Below are 12,278 nucleotides of genomic sequence, written 5' to 3'. Positions count from 1 at the left end.
GTGGGGGAGCTGCCTATTAATGTGGGGGAGATGCCTATTGATGTGGGGGAGCTGCCTACTATTGTGGGGGAGCTGCCTATTAATGTGGGGGAACTCCCGACCTAATGTGGGGGAGCTGGCAATCTAATGTGGGGGAATCTAATCTAATGAGCGTAGCGCTGCATTTTACCAGAAGACGGGGAGAAGTCATTTTCGGTTTCGGTATCGGCCGGACATTTTTATTTTTATTTCGGTTTCGTTTCGGTTCTGAAATTTCCATTTCGGTGCACCTCTAATTGCAACAATTTGTATAGTTAAAGGCAAATGTTGTACCACAATGACCTGCTGAATCAACACAAATCTTTATGTCTGCGACCACCTTCTACATCATTTGTGACCATGTAACATAGAAGTCACTACTTACCGGTGTAACATATCCCAGCACATCCCCAGAAACATGGCGCTCCTTCACCTTTTTGCTGCAATAACTTTGGTGATCAAGCACAATGTCTTTTGCCTTGACATCAGTAGTAACCAATCCCCGAGACTGCACAGGAACATCAGACAGGCGAGTCTATCACACAGAAACAGAAGATATAAGTCAGCGCAGCTTTCAAACATGCTCAGCATTGTCAGCGATCCAATATGGCTCAATAAAGGGTTATTCCAGCGATTACATTTTATTCTCTAAAGGACAGGAGGTGCTTTAAAAATATCAAACAAACCATACTCACCTGCCTTGATCCCCCGCAGCTGCTAAGATGGATCCTGGATCCACTGCTACCTCTGACATGACAATGCTGCAAAATACGCACACTTAGGGGGACATGTATCATTATTTGTGTATGGTAGAAGCATTTTACCCCTTTTCCCGAATTCTAAATTATGTGCAGAAGCGCTAAATTTATCAATCAAGTGCAATGAGCTTCATAAATTGCGGGTAAATATAGTAATCTCCTAAATCCACTCTTTGGAAAATAGAATCAATGATTTAGAGCATCTTGCTACGTTAAGTCCAAGATGGCTTATATTTGCGCAAAAAAACAGCTCTTGCGGCAAAATTTTTGGTGTAAAAAAAAAGTACGCAGTTAATAAATCCATGTGTACTATAGATGTCACTCCAAGGTACCCCGATTCAGCCACATCTGGAGGACATGCTCTACCAAAACGTGCGCAAAAAAATTGCGCAAAAAAAGGGCTTGCGCAAAATTTTGCGCAAAAAAATACACACAGAACAGGGGTAAAATCTTTGATACATGTCCCCCATAGTCCCTTTTCGAGACATATCTCTTCTGCAGTGAGTGAGAAGGCATTTCCTTTAGGGTCAGCATGTCAGGGGAAGCAGAAGAGCAGGCGAGTAAGATTTGTTATTTTTAATGCTCCCCTGCTGCTTTAAAAAAGAAAAATATAATTTTGCCAAAATAACATTTAACCCCTGAGAAAATGAGAAATTTTTCATTTTCACGGACCACTGTTCCAACAATCTGTCAGACACCTGTGGGGTGTAAATGCTCACTGCACCCCTTATTACATTACGTGAGGGGTGTAGTTTCCAAAATGGCGTCACATGTGGGGGGGAGGGGTCCATTGTTCTGGCACCAAGGGAGGGTTTGTAAACACACATGGCCTTCAACTCCGGACAAATTTTTTCTCCAAAAGCCCAATGGCGCTCCTTCTCTTCTGAGCATTGTAGTTCACCAGCAGAGCACTTTATATCCACTTATGGGGTATGTTCTCACTCAGAAGAGATGAGGTTACAAATTTTGGGGGGCTTTTTTTTTCCTATTTTCCCCATCCAACTTTAAAGGGAACCAATCATCAGATTTTACCCTATATAATGCTTGGCAAAGCGTTATATAGGGTAAAATCTTTATTTTCACCATCCCCGGGGGATGCTCCTGCCCCCAGGGATGGTGAAGATATGAAGTTATAAACTAGTCACCGCCGCCGCCGTAAGTAGTCACCTGGGCGGGGAGTTCTTCTCACCAACTCCCGTTCTTCGGCCGGGAGCGACGCCCCCTTTGCTTGATTGATGGGCCGCGTCATCACTCTGCTCCGTCTGTTCAGTGAGCGGAACAATGACTCGGCCCATCAATCAAGCGGAGGGGGCGTCGCTGCCAGCCGAAGAACGGGAGTAGGTGAGAAGAGCTCCCCGCCCAGGTGACTAGTTTATAACTTCATATCTTCACCATCCCTGGGGGCAGGAGAATCCCCCGGGAATGGTGAAAATAAAGATTTTACCCTATATAACGCTTTGCCAAGCGTTATATAGGGTAAAATTTGATGATTGGTTCCCTTTAACGAAAATTCGTCAAACACCTTTGGGGTGTTAAGGCTCACTATACCCCTTGTTATGTTCTGTGGGGGGGTGTAGTTTCCAATGGGGTCACACGTGGGTATTTATTTTTTTGCGTTTATGTCAGAACCGTTGTAAAATCAGCCAACCCTGTGCAAATCACCAATTTAGGCCTCAAATGTACATAGTGCACTCTCACTACTTAGCCTTGTTGTGCGCCCGCAGAGCATTTTATGCCCACATATGGGGTATTTCCGTACTCAGGAGAAATTGCACTACAAATTTTGGGGGTCTTTTTTTCCTTTTACCTCTCGTGAAAATAAAAAGTATTGGGCAACACCAGCATCTTAGTGTAAAACATTTTTTTATTTTTTTTACACTAACAGGCTGGTGTAGACCCCAACTTTTCCTTTTCATAAGGGGTAAAAGGAGAAAGCCCCCCAAAATTTGTAACCCAATTGCTCCCAATACAGAAATACCCCATATGTGGCCTTAAACTGTTTCCTTGAAATACGTCAGGGCTCCGAAGTGAGAGGTTGCATAGGGGCGGACATAGGGGTATTCTATGACAGTGAGTCCCAAAAAGGGTGCCTCCAGCTGTTGCTAAACTTCCAGCATGCCTGAACAGTCAGTAGCTGTCCAGAAATGCTTTGGAGTTGTTGCTTTGCAACAGCTGGAGGCTCCGTTTTGGAAACACTGCCGTACGATACGTTTTTCATTTTTATTGGGGGGGGGGGGGGGGGGGTGGACAGTGTTAGGGGGTGTATATGTAGTGTTTTACCCTTTATTATGTGTTAGTGTAGTGTAGTGTTTTTAGGGTACCTTCCCACTGGCGGGGGTTTACAGTAAGTTTCACGCTAGGTGTTTGCGCTGCGGTGGAAAATTTGCCGCAGCTCAAACTTGAAGCAGGAAACTCACTGTAAACCCGCCCGTGTAAATGTACCTGTGCAAAACTACAACTCCCAGCATGTATTGATCGCTGAACGGCATGCTGGGAGATGTAGTTATATAACAGCTGGAGGTACGCAACTACAACTCCCAGCATGACGAGACCGCTGTTTGCTGTTCGTGCATGCTGGGAGTTTTGCAAGATTTAGAGGGCCACGGTTTAGAAACCACCGCACAGTGATCTCCCAACTGTAGCCCTCCAGCTGTAGCAAAACTACAAATCCCAGCATGCCTCAACAACAAACAGCTGTCTGGGCATGCTGGGAGTTGTAGTTTTGCAACATCTGGAGGGGTACAGTTTAGAGACCACTGTATAGCTAGGCGACTCACTGGCTTCCGTTGTCTGCACCAGGGAGCAAGCCACATGTCTTCGCCGCCCGCCGCCGATGGTAAGTCGCCTCCGGCGCCGGTCACCGACAGATCCCCTGCTCTGACCAGACTACAGTGAGTGGGCAGAGCGGGGGAACCGAACTTTAAGCTCCCCAATCTGTTATTGGTCGGTCGCTTCTGACCGACCAATAGCAGGGATAGGAGGGGTGGCACCCCTGCCACCTAATTCCTATCCCTTCAGGGGGAACAGGGGTGTCTTGGACACCCCTGATCCCCCTTATTTTCCAGGTGACTTGGTCACTGGAGACCCGTATGACCGGGAATCGCCGCAGATCGCAGGTCCCCCCCCCCCCCCAGGGGTTTGCACGTGGTGCCTTTTGATAGATATCAGCAGTCATCCCAGTGCGGTTCCCACCGCATGCCGCCCTTGGTCCTTAAGTACCAAGGAGCGAAGGCGTACCTGTACGCCCTGGGTCCTAAGTGGTTAAAATGGTTTGGGCCCTCAATAACAATCTTCCAATGAGAACATAACATTCTGCACTAAATATAGCTAGAGACTTGCAGCCTCAAGATAAAGAACAGACCTAGAGGTCACCTGTCATGTTATTCTGTGTCCTGCTTAAACAAAAATGACAGAATTTTACAATGACAAAAATGACAGTAATGACAAAAATGACAGTATTAGACACAAACATAGAGAAGGCAATTTAATAAAATTGTCTTATGCTTAGACAGTGCAAACTTACACTAGACATACGCCAATTTTTCTCAGTGCTGTTTAAAAAATATGGCTGCTTCCAGGCTTCTGTGGAACTGCCTTTACATTTTTACTCATATAATATCATCCAGCATTAAGTAAGAGAACAGCAAAGACTTATTCTGTGTTCAGTCTTCCCCCACACAATGGACTCATCCAGCTTAAGAACAGAATGTCTGTAAAACCAACTGTTGCCGATTTGTAAATTACTTCTATATAAAAATCTTAATCCTTCCAGTACTTATCTTTTGTATATTACAAGGAACTATCCAGAGTGGAGCAAATCCCCATAGCAAACCTCTCCTGCTCTGGACAGTTCCTGATATGACAGAGGTGTCAGCAGAGAGCACTGTGGTCAGACTGGAAAGAACTACTCAATGTCTACTGTATTATACAGCAGCTGATAAGTACTGGAAGGATAAAGATTTTTAAATATAAGTAATTTACTAATCTTTTTAACTTCCAGGCACCAGTTGATTTAAAAATTTTTGTTTTCCACCGGAGTACCCCTTAACCTGTTAAGGAAACAGGGCATAACTGTACGCCCATGGGAATATCGGGGACCAGACCGGGATGCCTGCTGAAATCATTTAGCAGGCACCCCGTACAAACCCCCAGGGGGGGGGGGGGGGGGGTAGTCAATTCAGATCAGTGATTTGCGGCGATTCCGGGTCAATCGGATCCCCGGTGACCTGGAAAAAAAAAAGGGTGATAGGTGCCGTCCGAGACATCACTTATCACCCTTTAGCAGCAGGAGTGAGGTGTCACTGGTGCTGGGGTGTCCCTAATGGCACCCGCTCCGCCCCTATTCCGGAGAGCAAGAGCAGGTGCCGCCACCGGGATCAGGGCCCTAGGAGTGGAGACAGCGGTGACATCAGGCAGGAGGATGATCACGCAGCAGCAAGTGGTAAGGCTGGCCTCCTGCTGTTGCTTATCAAAAACTCCCAGCTTGGGTGGAAGTTGTTGTTATGCAACAGCAGAAGGCACTACTACAACTCCCAGCATGCCCTAGACAAAATAAAAAGTAAAACACTACATATACACATACCCCTACACCAGGGGCACACACACATGCTCACTCATAGACACACACATACAGACACACACATAGACACACTTACCTGTCCTGCGCTGCGATTCACCTCTCCGGCGGCGAACTGACGAGTGACGTCACTGACGTCCTCCTGTGCGGGTCTGCGGAGGGACGTCACGTGCGCGACGTCCCTCTTCAGACTTGGGCCGGCCAGCCAACCTCATCTCCGGGTGGGGTAAGTGAAGGCAATGTGCTCTATTGGACAGGGTGGGGGTGAAGTCTTCCGGCATTTAGCGCTGCTTGCCCGAAGCAGGGCTAAATGCCTAAAGAAGTCACTTGCCCGGCACCCGGAACTGCATGTCTCGGGCGTCAGGCAATACAAATCCCATCCTTAGTGCGGGCTGCAAAATTTCGTTCGGCTGGGAGTTTGAGACCCCTGCCCTACACAGTTACATATACCCCACCCCCAACCCCAAAAAAAGTGAAAAACGGCTGATACGGCACTGTTTACAAAACGGAGCCTCCAGCTGTTGCAAAACAGTCCAGGCATGCCGAAAGTTTTGCAACAGCTGGAGGCACCCTGTTTGGGAAGAACTGCTGTAGGGTAATTTTGGTATCTGAGGAAAGTGTAATTCTTGCATCTGGGAATCCGTTCCTATGCAAATCCCTTATTTAGGCCTCAAATGCGCATGGCGCTCTCTCACTTCGGAGCCCTGTTGTATTTCAAGGCAACAGTTTAGGGCCACATATGGGGTATTGCCGTACTCGGGAGAAATTGCCTAACAAATTTTGGGGGTCTTCCTCTCCTTTTACCCATTATGAAAAGTTAACGTTGGGTCTACTCGAGCATATTATTGTAAAAAAAAATTAAGAGGTAAAAGGAAAAAAAAGACCTCATACAAAAAAATTTGTACAAAATGAGTACAAAAATACCTCATATGTGGACGTAAATAGCACCATGTACATTTGAGGTGATTTGCACAGGGGTGGCTGCTGGTTACAGTGGTTCTTACATAAATGCAAAAAAAAAAAAAAAAAAAACACACGTCACCCCATTTTGGAAACTACACCCCTCGCGGAACATAACAAGGGTATAGTAAGTCTTAACACCCCACAGGTGTTTGGAGAATTTTTGTTAACCCCTTAAGGACGCAGGGTTTTTCCGTTTTTGCATTTTCATTTTTTCCTCATCACCTTCTAAAGATCATAACGCTTTCAATTTTGCACCTAAAATTCCATATATTGGATTATTTTTTGTGCCACCAATTCTACTTTGCAGTGACAGGTTTTTTACCAAAATATCCACAGCGAAGCGGGAAAAAATCATTGTGCGACAAAATTGAAGAAAAAATGCCATTTTACAAATTTTGGGGGCTTCCGTTTCTACGCAGTGCATTTTTCGTTAAAAATGACACCTTACCTTTATTCTGTAGGTCCATATGGTTAAATTATACCCTACTTATGTAGGTTGGATTTTGTCGTACTTCAAAAAAAATTAAAAATCATAACTACATGCAGGAAAATGCATACGTTTAAAACGGTCATCTTCTGACCCCTATAACTTTTTTATCTTTCCGCGTACGGGCCGGTATGAGGGCTCATTTTTGCGCCGTGATCTGAAGTTGTTATTGGTACCATTTTTATATTGATCGGACTTTTTGATCGCTTTTAATGCATTTTTTCATGATATAAAAAGTGACCAAAAATATACTATTTTGGACTTTGGAATTTTTTTGCGCGTACGCCATTGAACATTTTTATAGTTCGGACATTTCCGCACGCGGAGATACCACATGTTTATTTCTATTTACACAGTTTATTTTTAATGGGAAAAGGGGGGTGATTCTTACTTTCATCAGGGAAGGGGTTAAATGATCTTTATTACCGTATAGACTCGAGTATAAGCCGAGTTTTTCAGCACGATTTTTCGTGCTGAAAACGCCCCCCTCAGCTTATACTCAAGTGAACTCTCTGCCTGTCAATCCCTTCTCAGTAGTCTTCAACCTGCGGACCTCCAGATATTGCAAAACTACAACTCCCAGCATGCCCGGACAGCCATCGGCTGTCCGAGCATGCTGAGAGTTGTAGTTTTAAAACTTCTGGAGGTCCGCAGGTTGAAGACCACTGTGGCCTTCGTCATCATCCAGACCCCCTCGTTTGTTTACTACTCACCTCCCCTCGGTGGGTAGTTAGGGTGAGCTGGTCCAGGCCATCTATGCTGCAGGAACCGTCCGGTGGGGATGGTTAGTCGTTGTGGGCTGTCCATTTTCACAAGGGGTCCCTCTTCTCCGCTCCGGGCCCAGCCCCGGACTAGTGACGTTGCCTTGACGACGACGCACAGGGACGTTGCACATGAACGTCCCTGTGCGTCGTCGTCAAGGCAACGTCACGAAGCGCGGAGAAGAGGGCCCGAAGCATGGAGAAGAGGCCCCCCCCGGTGAAAATGTACAGCCCGCAACGACTAACCATCCCCACCGGAGGGTCCCTGCAGCATAGATGGCCCGGACCAGCTCACCCTAACTTCCCGCCGAGGGGAGGTGAATACCAAACAAAAGGGGGGGGGGGGGTGGATGATGACGAAGGCTGCAGTGGTCTTCAACCTGCAGACCTCCAGAGGTTTCAAAACTACAACTCCCAGACGATTGCTGTCCGGGCATGCTGGGAGTTGTAGTTTTGCAACATCTGGAGGTCCGCAGGTTGAAGACCACTGATGAAGGTATTGACAGGCGGTGATGATGAAGGGGGGGGGGGGGGGGATGATGACGGTTGTCCGGATGATGACATGGGGGGGATGATTTATTTCTCACCCTAGGCTTATCGAGTCAATATCTTTTCCTGTTTTTTGGGGGCGAAATTAGGGGCCTCGGCTTATACTCGAGTATATACGGTAATTTTTTTTCACACTTTTTTTTGCAGTGTTATAGCCCCCCCCCAGTGGCTATTACACTACACATACCGATCTCGTACACAGATCATTGCCGTGCATTGACATGGCAAAGATCAGGGTCATCGGCGGTCGATTGCTCAAGCCTGATCGGACGCAACGGAGGCAGGTAATGGGACCTCCGCTCGCATTCTAGCTGATCGGGACATCGCGATTTCACCGCGATGGTCCATTTAAGCCCGACTGAGCTGCCGGGAAGCTTTTACTTTAATTTAATTTCATTCGGCGTTCAAAGTTAATAAAGGGTTAATGGCACAATGATCTGTGACAGACGCTATTAGTCCAGGGTCCCGGCTATCATTACCCACCGGGACCGACTCGGTATGACGCGGGCTCGCACAGGTACACCCTGCGTCCTTAAGAGGTTAAATTTGGACATGAAAATGAATTTAAAAAAAAAAATTCACTAAAATGCTGGTGTTATCCCATATTTTTTTTCACAAGGGGTAACAGGAAAAAAGCCCCCCATAATTTGTAAAACCATTTCTTCTGAGTATTTAAATATCCCATATGTGGATGTAAAGTGCTCTGCTGGCGCACTACAGGGCACAGAAGAGAAGGAGCTCCATTGGGCTTTTGGAGAGAGAATTTGGCTGGAATTGAAGGCCATGTGCGTTTACAAAGCCCCCATAGTGCCAGAACAGTGGACCCCCCACCACCACATGTGACCCCATTTTGGAGAATACATCCCACATGTAATGTAGTAAGGGGTGCAGTGAGCATTGTGTGGATAGCCCTGCATTGGCTTCCAGCTCCCTATGGCTTCGCAGCACCCTCCGGATACCATCACTCTTCTGTACCCCATTTATTGGGGTGATATGCGCATATTTATTGCACTCAAGGTGAGCACAATGGGGGATATTTATCAAAACCTGTGCAAAGGAAAAGTTGCCCAGTTGCCCATAGCAACCAATCATATTTCTTCTTTCACTTTACAGAGGCCTTGTTAAAAATGAAACAAGCAATCCAATTGTTTGCTATAGGCAACTGGGCAACTTTTCCTTTGAACAGGTTTTGATAAATCTCCCCCAATATAATCACGTATTTTAATGATTGTTACCCTGAGATAATGCACTAGGCGCCTGTGTGGTTTTCTCTTTTTTTCCTGTCTCTACTACCCTCATCAAGTAAGCAGGCATGTAGGGCTCCCCTGGTATGTAAATAGGGCCCCAGATATATATGTCCCCCAGTTGGGAAAAAGGTAGGGCTCCCAGACAGAGCCCCAGATAAAAATGACCCCATTAGGTAGAGGTCCCCCAGTAGGTAGACAGGCCCCCAGATAGATATGACCCTCATCAGGTAGTGCGCCCATTTAAACAATTATACCCCCTAAGTCAGAGTTCTCAAACTTTTAATGGTGATGCCCTTGCATAGTTTGGTGACACTGTACTGCATGCATTGCGTTACACGTCGACAATGCAAAATGTAGTACCAGTATCAGCATTAGAAATGTGGCTTCTACCATCCTGTGCCAGTTCATCCCCACTCCCCCTTTATCACTCCCTGTGCCACATCTTTCCCCCCCTTGATCCTCTCCTGTGCCATATAATTCCCTTGTGGCATTATATTCCCCCCTCTGATCCCCCTGTGCCATTATATTTCAGCCCCCTCCCCTGTGCCATTATATTTCCGCCCCCTCCCCTGTGCCATTATATTTCAGCCCCCGCCCCATGGCATTATTTCAGCCCCCCTCCCCCTGTGCCATTATATTTCAGCCCCCACCCCATGCCATTATATATCATCCCCCTCCCCATGCCATTATATTTCAGCCCCCTCCCCTGTGCCATTATCTTTCAGCCCCTCCCCCTCCCTGTGCCATTATATTTCAGCCCCCACCCCTGTGCCATTATATTTCAGCCCCCTCCCCTGTGCCATTATATTTCAGCCCCTCCCCCTGTGCCATTATATTTCAGCCCCCACCCCATGCCATTATATATCATCCCCCTCCCCATGCCATTATATATCATCCCCCTCCCCATGCCATTATATATCATCCCCCTCCCCATGCCATTATATTTCAGCCCCCTCCCCATGCCATTATATTTCAGCCCCCTCCCCATGCCATTATATATCATCCCCCTCCCCATGCCATTATATATCATCCCCCTCCCCATGCCATTATATATCATCCCCCTCCCCATGCCATTATATTTCAGCCCCCTCCCCTGTGCCATTATCTTTCAGCCCCTCCCCCTCCCCTGTGCCATTATATTTCAGCCCCCCCCCCCCCCCCCCCCCCGTGCCATAAAATTTCAGCCCCCTCCCCCTTGTGCCTAACGGAGGTGCGCGCGATGAGTGACATCATCACATGCGCTTACGCTGGGACGCCAATGTCCTGCGCAGCTCGCTATAGGCTGCAGCATACAGCTGCAGTCTATAGGAGTTTAGTGACGGGGCCCCGTTATATCTGAATTCCTCAGGTATTTAGCCATGCTTGCCCGAAGCAGGGCTAAATGCCTGAAGAATTCCCCTGCCCGGCGCCCAAACTGCATGTTCCGGGTGTCAGCCGATACAATTTCCACATCCCTGTTCCATACTCAAAATAAATGGGGTTACAACTTTTGGGAGGCATTTTCTCCTATTACCTCTTGTAAAAATGATAAATTTGGGGGGAAAAATAGCATTTTTGTGAAAAAAAAAAAAAACATTTACACATCTGACTTTCCTGAAAAGTCGTCAAATACCTGTGGGGTGTTAAGGCTCACTGTACCCCTTGTTATGTGCCATGTGGGGTGTAGTTTCCAAAATAGTATGCCATGTGTTTTTTTTTTTTTGCTGTTATAGCACCATATGGGCTTCCTAAGTGCAACATGCCCCCAAAATCCATTTCAGCAAAATCCACTCTCCAAAATCCCATTGTCGCTCCTTCCCTTCTGAGCCCTCTACTGTGCCCGCCGTACACTTTACATCCACATATGAGGTATTTCCTTACTCGAGAGAAATTGGGTTACACATTTTGGTGGGATTTTTCTCCTTTTACCCCTTGTAAAAATTCAATAACTGGGTCTACATAACATGTTAGTGTAAAAAATGGAGATTTAGAATTTTCTCCTTCACTTTGCTGCTATTCCTGTGAAACACTTAAAGCAGGGGTGTCAAACTCAAATTCATCAGCATCAGCAGTTTGTCACCCTCAAAGGGCCGGTTGTATCTGTAGGACAACCCCCCCCCCCCCCCCACATACCGTATATGCCGGCGTTTAAGACGACTGGGTGTATAAGACGACCCCCAACTTTTACAGTTAAAATGTAGAGTTTGGGATATACTCGCCATATAAGACTACTCCTCCTACCGCAATGTACAGTACCTTGTAGTTCCCCCCACATTAGGTAGGCAGTATAGTTTCCCCCACATTAGGTAGGCAGCATGTTCCCCACATTAATTGGCAGCATGTCCCCCCACATTAGGTTGGCAGTATAGTTCCCCCACATTAGGTTGGCAGTATAGTTCCCCCCACATTAGGTTGCCAGTATAGTTCCCCCCACATTAGGTTGCCAGTATAGTTCCCCCCACATTAGGTTGCCAGTATAGTTCCCCCCACATTAGGTAGGCAGTATAGTTCCCCCCACATTAGGTAGGCAGTATAGTTCCCCCCACATTAGGTAGGCAGTATAGTTCCCCCCACATTAGGTAGGCAGTATAGTTCCCCCCACATTAGGTAGGCAGTATAGTTCCCCCCACATTAGGTAGGCAGTATAGTTCCCCCCACATTAGGTAGACAGCATGTTCCCCCACATTAGTTGGCAGCATGTCCCCCCACATTAGGTTGGCAGTATAGTTCCCCCACATTAGGTTGGCAGTATAGTTCCCCCCACATTAGGTAGGCAGTATAGTTCCCCCACATTAGGTAGGCAGTATAGTTCCCCCACATTAGGTAGGCAGCATGTTCCCCCACATTAGGTTGGCAGTATAGTTCCCCCCACATTAGGTAGGCAGTATAGTTCCCCCCACATTAGGTTGGCAGTATAATTCCCCCACATTAGGTAGGCAG

The 12,278-nt window shown here is 46.9% G+C and overlaps 1 protein-coding gene across 5 annotated transcripts in view; it reads right to left on the bottom strand.

Moving 5' to 3' along the window:
- CHID1 (chitinase domain containing 1) overlaps positions 1–12,278 on the bottom strand; it is a 723,738-nt gene that overhangs the window by 670,477 nt on the left and 40,983 nt on the right. For all 5 annotated transcript variants that reach the window (XR_008845294.1, XM_056526912.1, XM_056526913.1 and 2 more), the window contains exon 3: positions 404–553. Coding sequence is in view for 4 of the 5 variants with exons in the window: in XM_056526912.1 (XP_056382887.1) it covers positions 404–553 (150 nt within the window). In the remaining variant the exon portion in view is untranslated. The remainder of the gene's footprint in view (positions 1–403; positions 554–12,278) is intronic.

Source organism: Hyla sarda, chromosome 6 (assembly GCF_029499605.1).
Source record: "Hyla sarda isolate aHylSar1 chromosome 6, aHylSar1.hap1, whole genome shotgun sequence".
Lineage (NCBI taxonomy): Eukaryota > Metazoa > Chordata > Amphibia > Anura > Hylidae > Hyla > Hyla sarda.
The sequence above is the reverse complement of the archived record's forward strand: the minus strand, read 5'-3'. Positions and strand labels throughout refer to the sequence as shown.